Raw genomic sequence first — 9,165 nt, forward strand, 5'->3', positions numbered from 1 at the left:
TAGTCTGCAATTTTATATCTGAGCAATTCTGTTTTTACTTGAACACCAAAAGGTTAATGCTGAGAAGGTTGCTGTATCTGGGAAGAAGAGGAGCCAAAAACTTTATAGGAGGCACTCCGGCAGTGGAGACTTTTGATCAACTGCAACAGAGAATTCCTGAAAGAATCATTGAGCATGCTGTCCGTGGCATGCTTCCCAAAGGGAGGGTCAGTATGCTTTACTATTTGTGTTGTTTCATTCCATGCTAGACCTATATGAGTTTTCTTAATTATGTTGATTAACCTAAAGAAGATGTTTGGCAATTTACATATAATGTTGGGGACGAAGCATCACTTATCAGTTATTAGGGACTCCATTAATAACTCTCATCTCCCATAGCGGTAGCATCCATGGAACTTACAATATACTTGTGTGTGTGTGTGTAATATTTATTTCTACACACACATATAAACCAACCCCACTTGGAACTAATGATTTTAAATCCTAGATAGCCTGTGCATAAAAGAGTATTACTTCTTCGAATGGATGGTTGTATGGCTATTGTTTACACTTCTAAATCAAGGCACATGTGAATTACGCAACGGTGTCTTCTCATGCTTCTGGTTTTCTTTATCGTGTGCATGTAGCCCTCACTCAAATGAAATTGACAAGGTCATTTATTGGATCTCGGAATTGGTGGTGATTGCACTTGCTTTGCCTTGAATCACTGGTTACAATCAGTAGAAAAAAGATTTTCTGCATTTTTTACATTTTATATACTCCACATTCTAAAATGATTCAATTTTCTGTTTATGCAGCTTGGTAGGCAACTATTTACACATCTTAAGGTGTATAAAGGTGCTGAACATCCTCATGTGGCACAGAAACCTGTTGCATTGCGCCATTTGAGACGAGAGGATACAGAAGCAGCGGTGAACTCCAAGTGATTCCACCGCGGAGCAGCTCTCATTTTTGGCTGTTGATACTCTTTTAAGTTGTCTGCTTAACTTCATATTTGAACGGCAATATTGTACCTAGGCTCCTGCTTTTCTTTTGTATGTTTTTTGTAGAGGTTTTCCAGTACAAATTTATTTGTCTACACCTTTTCTAAGCCATTGATGTTCTCTAGGTTTCAGTTCTAATGAATATTTCTTCGGTGGTTTTTCCTCGTCCTTGTGTTTGAGGTTTTATAAGTTATTCAACTTGGCATTCTAAGTTCCATGCTGACATGGTGAGAGCTAGAATCAGAATTGTGTTTTTTTGGAAAAGAAGTAAAAGTTCAACATTTTGTGATGGAAAGTGAAGATTCAAAAAATGACTTGAAATTCACTTCCGCACCTGTTTTCAGTAGATTTTTTTTTGTCACAATTAGGTTAATACTCTGTTCACTTTCACAGACTGACACCAACTTGCAAGTTAAAAGACCATTATTTTTACAGATGAAACCAGAAATAAATGCATACAACTGCAGCGATATGTTTGTCAAGATGAGTGACCATACAACACCAAAACTTTTATGTAACTTCAAAACTGATTGATTGAAATTTGTTCATTTTGCTTGGTAGTGAAGTTGAGGCCGTCGTTAAACAATGGTCATGAAATCCGATCTGTAACATTCCTCATATATTTGGTAGAAGAGTTGTCGGAAAAAAAAAACTCTAGTGAACCTCCAATGAATATACTCTCCAATTGTTAAGGACTCAATAGCACATCAAAATTATGAAATAAACTACTTATCATAAAAAAGCAATGAACCCATTGGTGGGTTGTCAAGGCTTAGGCTCTAATGGGTCTTTTGGTCCTAGTCCTAGTATAAAATTTGGAATTACATTTATCGCGTGTTTGGTCAGTGTTTTTGGCTGATACGATATAAATCTATCTCATATGCAATGTGGCGTTGTAATTCCAGAGACATCCTTGGTCCGGCCCCTAAGAATAGCGCTATAACCACTATCCAATATGTTTGTACCACCATATTGTTGCCAACTTACATGGAAGGAACTCTTACACTTGCCCATGGCATCAGAAGTCAGGGAAAATAGAGAGAGTTATGTTTTACAAACTCACGATTAATCAGGGGTCAATGCCCATGAAAGCAATCTAGAATACATAGAAATAATCTTCTTGAAATTAATGTCCAGAAAAAGATAGCTTAAAAATTGAACTTAAGCATAAAAGAGTTAACCAAAAGAGGCCAGAGAGAAGTTTTAATGGGAGCTCAATGCAGCGTCCCATGAAGGAATTAAATGACTTCAGTATAAAGATTCTTTGGATGAAAATTGTTTCGTATTGCCTAAGAATTGAAACACGTTAACATGTCTGAATGTTGCCTGTTTTACTTTTAAAAAAAAAAAAAAAAAACTAACTCCACTTTTTTTTAATTTTCTTTTCCTTTCCATATAAGCTTGGAAATGTGAATTTCATTTTCTAAAGTAGCATTTCCAAAAGTGAAAGAAGAACTTCCATGCAACAATCTGGGTAATTTGCTGGGAAAAGCCAGGATTTGAGAACTCAAGTTTTTCCATTTTTGGTCTAACAAAATCATATCATACCTCGAGATATCCTATTATCAACGTTTTGATGCTGAAATTGAAGACTTCAACTCTCCTTTCTTTCGAGATGCATGAAGTTGCTTTCTAACTTGAGTCGCTAGAGACTGCAAAGGACATTAATAAACAAGGTAACTCAGTATTAGATTAATAATCATAGAATGTTCAATTACTCAATTTTAAGGCATTCTCTTAGAAATGTCTTTCATAGCTCCACACCCCACTGATCAAAAGAATTGATACACCATACAAAGCCTTGGACTGCAACTCTGTGCTCGTAGATGACCAGTAACTAAAAGAAAGGTAAGATGAGATTAGGGATCACAAGAAGAGGCATGTGTCTTTACATGAGGATAATTGACGCTACTTGCAAGCTGCAGCTGTCACGACCCCAAACGAGTCGGGAGTGACACCCACACTTAACCTCCTAAGTGGGCGAACCAAGGAATCCAAATCCCAACATATATCAATAATTCAACTACGACTAACAACAATAATGCGGAAGCTCAAAACTTATTAAAGTAACCAATCAAATAAACCTCTAAAGTCTAACACTCATTATCCCCAAAATCTGAAAGTCATCACATCAAGGACATCTGTTCTCAAAATACCAAGTGTAAGAGTATTAAAGACACAAAAAAAAGTAAATAAGATGGTCTGTGTCCGAAATTTAAGGACATCACGCCATGACTGAGAGAATCCAGCATGAGCTAGAAGGAATAGCTCACCCTGAAATCTGATGTGCTGGAGACTGGCTAGAGCTGAGGGCGAGTTGAAGTCGATGGTACACTTGTTGCACTCCACAAAAGAAAACAAAGAAAACACAAGTAGGGGTCAAGGAACACGTACTGAGTAGGTATCATCGGTCAACCCAAAATAGAAACTAATGCACTAAATAATAGTATAAATTCAACTATGACACTTAGCAGGTGGCAAGCAACAAACAACATGAACAAGTGACAACGGAAGCAAGTACGCAATCAATCACAATATCAAGCACACATACGAAGACCCATGCCTCCATACCACACTCATTTGAGATATGAATTCTTTGAGATTGAGTGCATTAAGTTAATTCAATATCTTCTCCTTTAATGTTACTGTGTCGGAACGTGACACCCGATCTAATAATACTGTGTTGGAACGTGACACCCCGATCCAATAAAAATTGTGTTGGAACGTGACACCCTGATCCAACCATATAGTTAATTCATTTTTCATTCTTATTATCTCTTTGCACTTCCTTAACAATATTTCATTAAGCCTTTCTATATTCAAGGCACCCCTTATCAGATAGTTCAATGATTACCTTACATGTTTATATGAATGTTCAAAAGGTTACCTGATAGATATTGATATATCCTGATTCTGATAGAGCAAGAATTGTCTGATTGACCATGAAAACAGAAACTGCATACCCTGCTGATATTGACAAATCATGAGGTGCTACAACCCACTACAATCCATTCCAAAATCTTTCATAGATTGATCCACTTACACCAGTGATCCAGGTAGATGCTTCAGACACTTTTGTTAAAGAAACTCTTTTTCTCAAAGGAAGATATGTATAAGAACTTCCCTCATTCTTAACTTTTAGTAAAGATCTCATCTTTTTCAGGTTCTTGATTAGTCTGATCAATTCTATTGACTTTTGTACAATTATCATTGAAACAAGAAACTAAATCATAAGGCAAATCCACTTGTAACCAACTGTTGGATTGCTCATCATACTCCCAAAACTTGTTGGTTTTCAACTCAAATTTCCTCTGAGCTTGTCTTACATATTGTTGCACAAACCATGACTCTGACTCTGATTCTGAAATAGTCACACAGCCAAATAATGACAAGATAATGAAAATCTTGATCAAGAACATGAGATAAAAACAGTACAACTTGAACAACAAGGTTCTTAGAGACATAACATCATGAACAAGATATGCACATACTTAAGTCCATATGGGCCATAGCAGAATATACTTCACTTAAACCATTACATGTAAGTTATAGCCAATATTTTTCAAGAGGGGTTTGCCAAGGGAGGTGTGTGTGGGTGGGGAGGGGGGTGTTGTGTGTTTGTGTATATAATTAAAATTATCAAGTAGCTTGAAATTGGTATATGACTATATGTAATAGGTTCTTAAATTCTTAACTACCTATCTAGTTCAACCATTGGATTTTTTTTGTTAATAAAAATGGTACTCCCTAGTTTATATGATTTACTTTTTGTTTAAAAAATAATAACACGTTTCTGTATTAAGTCACACAGATATTTATCACTTATTTTAGACCATAAATTTTAAAAGTCTTCTTTTCTTTCTTAAACGTCATACCGAGTCAAACTAACTTATATAAAATGGGACGGAGGGAGTAATAGCCTTTGATAGGATGGCTGTTATCTAACTTGTAATAGCTTTGTATTGATATTGAAGGCATCACTTCGATAGAGAGGGTTCAGACATTTACGGAAAAAAAATTTGATTTGTTTTTGAAAATCATTAATGTCCATATTTTAAAGTCATTGGTTCAAGTCAAATTTTTTTTTAGGTTTATTCATATTTTTATATATTTTTCTTGATTTTTATATTTTTCAAATATTTATGAAAAAAATAAAATTTTATCTTTTTCTCGAAAACCATTAATTTCGATAATTTAAAGTCATTGGTGCAAGTCAATTTTTTTGAAGTGTTCTTATATTTTCTTTCTATTTTTCTTAATTTTTATATTTGTCGGGCATTTGAAATCCATTATTTTTAATATTTTAAAGTCATTGGTGCAAGCGAAATATTTTTTGAGGTGTATTTTATATTTTACTTGATTTTTTTATTTTCCGGACATTTATGAAAAATAAATAAATTATTTTGTTAAAATCAATATTTTTGACATTTTTGAGTGTCACGCATCGCGTCGCCCCTCGCGAGGTGTCACTATGGGTGGAAACTCAACTCTCTCTATTGAAAATCCTTATTTTCGATATTTTAAAGTCATTGATGCAAGTAAATTTTTTTTGAGGTGTTTTGATATTTTAATATATTTTTCCTTTATTTTAATATATATATTTTTGGATATTTTAGTAAAAAAATAAATTTTTGAATTTTTTCTTGAATATCATTATTTTTGATATTTTAAAGTCATTGGTGCAAGTCAATTTTTTTTGAAGTGTTTTTATATTATTCTTATATTTTTCTTTATTTTTATATTTTTTCGTGCATTTACGAAAAAATAATATTTTTATTGTTTTTGAAAACTATTATTTTTGAGATTTTAAAGTTAGTGGTGCAAGGCGAATATTTTTTTGAGGTATGTTTTATATTTTTTCTTGATTTTTGTTATTTTCCGGGAATTTACGAAAAAAATAAAATTTTACATTTGTTAAAATCATTATTTTGGAATTTTTTAGCGTCACTCATCGCATCGCCCCTCACAAGGTATCGCGCGAGGTGGAAGCTGGCCTCCCATGCGCCCTGAGCACGCGACTGGCCTATATGTGAGTCTACCTCGACAAACGTCGCGGAAAGTGGTGGTTGAAACTCAATCTCTTTGTTGTCGCGACTACAACCCGTCGTGAGTACATTTTTCGGATATTTACGAAAAAATAAAATTTTGATTTTTTTGTAAAACCATTATTTTCGATATTTTAAAGTCATTGATGCAAGCCAATTTTTTCTTTTTTTTGGTGTTTTTGATATTTTTCTTGATTTCAATATTTTTTGGACATTCACCAAAAAATATATGTCTTGTTTTTTCGGTCATTTACGAAAAAAATAAAATTGTGATTTTTTTTCGAAAACATACATTTTAATTTTTTTTAAAGTCATTGGTGAGAGATGAAAAAATTTAAAGTTGTTTTTATATATTTTTGTTGATTTTTATATTTTTTGGAAAAATTAAAATTTTGATTTTTTTTGAAAATCATATTTTTCGATATTTTAAAGTCATTGATGAAAGTTAAAATTTTCTACGAAATGTAATTTTCTATTATTCTAAATATGTATAAATTTATTTATTTATTTTGAATACATTTTTTAAACGGAGAATTTTTTTAAAAATGACACATAAATTATTTGTGGACGCTAAAAATATTTTTATTCAAATATCATCTTCATGTTGAAAAGTAATTAATTTCTAGTAATTACATTTGGAACAATGACTAAACTTCAAATCCGACCAATTTTTTTTTTCAAAATTGGTGGTAGTGAACATCGACCCGACTCGGTAACATGCAATGGCAATTAGCGAGTGCAATTCTTTCGGACATGGGCGGGGTTTTATGTTAGGAAACATTTGGCGAGCCTAAAACTAGGGGTGTGCAAAAACCGAACCGACCGATAAATCGAACCGAAAAAAGTGTTATTGGTTTATTGTTATTGGGTTATTGGGATAACGGTTATTTAATGGTTTTACAAAAAAATTTTATTGGGTTATCGGTTCGTTATTGGTTTTTAATATTGGGTTATTGGGTTAACCGATAACCCATTAAGAATATAATAATTTACTATTTTAATTTTTAGTTATACATATATATAATATATTAAAAAATATATTAATATAATTAGTAGTATATTAGACTAAAAATATAAAACCCTACGTAATAATTAACACTACTTAACAATTAACTCTCCTCTCTACTTTTAGTTATTTAACCTTTAGGTTTTTTTTTTTAAATAACGTAAGAACTTCATTTAGTTACCATAAGCATGACCTCATTTGCTACACTGTTTTGACTTTTTTCTATGATTTGGTTTTATTTGATTCTCTTTATTGCATAAAGGGGACCTCGTTTTATATATTATGGTGATCGAAAATTAACCAAGTCTTTGTTGTGATGACCAAAATACAACAAGTTGGTCCTTGTTGTCCCGTTTGGAATGATTATTTCGATGTATGCGTATCGCGTCAAATTATTGGATAAGTCATATATTTTGAAAGCATTTTCTTATTGATTAAACCGAAAACCGAACCGTTAAAGACCGAAAACCGATAAACCGAAAACCGATAACAAATATCTTATTGGTTTGATTATCGGTTTAGCATATTTAAAAACCGAAAACCGATAAACCGAACCGATAATACTTATAACCGAACCGAACCGACCGATACACACCCCAACCTAAAACCCTGTGTATACTTGCTACAAATAAAATTCCCCAAATCTCAAGCCTTCGACTCCTATTCTCCTACGCCAGTCACCACACACTTCTCACTTCCCCTTTAACCCCAAAACCTCCGCTTTCCCTTTCTCATCTCTTCAAAATCAAACACCCATTTCCCCATACCCACAAGTCCCGCCGTCTTCTCTTCGCCGCATATTCAAGAAAATTTCAAAAATCTCGTTCCGACAGCGGATCTATCATTTAAGCCCAACTGGAATTTGGAAAAGAGAACGTTGAAATATAAAGCTGTAAACTGAAGAAAGGAAAGAGAGCAGAGGCGAATTCTTCTTCTTCTTTGCTTGTGTGGGCATCAGCTACGAAGCGCCAGAGCCGTTGGAGTTGGGAATCAGCTAAGGTATTCATCTCAATCTCATCTTTCTTTTCTTCCTTCGTTCGATTAAACTTCTTGTTTGTACCATTTTTATCTGTGATTGGAGTATTCAGATGTTGTTTCTATGGTTGATTCATGGCCATCTTTTCTTGGTTTTCTTTCTTTAGAATCTTGTAGAAAGAAATCTGTATAAAGGCTTAGTCAATATTTGAGAGTTGCTTAGGGTTTTCTTTATGGTTTCGAGGTTTTAATTGTTTTTGTTTGACCCATTTTTATCCCCTTGTTATGTGATTGGAGTATTTCTGATCCCTTATTTGGGATCAGTTTGCATGTTGTTTCTATGGTTGATTCATGGTGGCTTTCTTGGTTTTAGAATCTTGTATTTGTATTAAGACTTAGTCCACTTGAAACAGTAAAAATCTGAACGGCCCAGTTGTATCTGCTTCTTGTTCATCTTTAAATCCGTTTACATACATTCCATTGTTCTAGAATTGTTGTTTCTTGTTATTCTTTATACCCATTCCATTTCCATTTTTGTAGAGTGACTGTTTCTTGTTAATCTTTAAACCCATTCCATTGTTTTAGAGTTGCTGTTTCTTGTTAATCTTTATACCCATTCCTTTTTTGTAGAGTTGCTGATTCTTGTTAATCTTTAAACCCATTCCATTGTTTTAGAGTTGCTGTTTCTTGTTAATCTTTAAAACCATTTACATACATTTTGTTGTTTTAATGTTGCTGTGTATGAGAATTTGTTAGAACAACACTTTTCTTTCCACTTTATATGAGTATTTGTCTCTCTTTGTGCACAAATGACAAATTGATTTCCTCAATCTTCTAATTGCGAGACATGGTCGTGCATCTGTTCCCTAGACCAGTTTAAGATTAATGTCTACATCTTTGTTTTGAGTAGATATCTGTATTTTTGTTCTTATTAGGTTGACATGGAGTTAATTTATGATGGTTTTAGCTTTAATTTTAAAAATAGAATTAGTGGTTCACTCTAATATTTCAGTCATTGAAGCAACAATTGTCAGCAAAATATTTCTCGTTTTATAATTGATTGAATTAATGCTTTGCCTTATGAATTGATATTTTCTCCCATAGGTTGATATATATATATATATATATATATATATATTATCATCTTTAGTTTCTA

The 9,165-nt window shown here is 33.0% G+C and overlaps 1 protein-coding gene across 1 annotated transcript; it reads left to right on the forward strand.

Annotated features, from left to right (window-relative positions):
• The first annotated feature begins 15 nt into the window (after positions 1 to 15).
• On the forward strand, positions 16 to 926 carry LOC107058526 (50S ribosomal protein L13, chloroplastic-like). Its single transcript, XM_015304345.1, has 2 exons — positions 16 to 206; positions 798 to 926. The coding sequence occupies exons 1-2, from the start codon at positions 57 to 59 to the stop codon at positions 924 to 926; spliced, it is 279 nt and encodes a 92-aa protein (XP_015159831.1). The 5' UTR covers positions 16 to 56.
• Positions 927 to 9,165: the final 8,239 nt, after the last annotated feature.

Source organism: Solanum tuberosum, unplaced genomic scaffold (genome assembly GCF_000226075.1).
Source record: "Solanum tuberosum cultivar DM 1-3 516 R44 unplaced genomic scaffold, SolTub_3.0 scf00539, whole genome shotgun sequence".
NCBI classification, from domain to species: Eukaryota; Viridiplantae; Streptophyta; class Magnoliopsida; order Solanales; family Solanaceae; genus Solanum; species Solanum tuberosum.

What these genes read in the sequence shown, in the direction of transcription:
- LOC107058526 (XM_015304345.1), top strand. Translation starts at nt 57, where the DNA reads ATGCTGAGAAGGTTGCTGTATCTGGGAAGAAGAGGAGCCAAAAACTTT. An exon ending in GCATGCTTCCCAAAGGGAGG is followed by an intron (nt 207 to 797) that starts GTCAGTATGCTT and finishes CTGTTTATGCAG; the next exon opens with CTTGGTAGGCAACTATTTAC.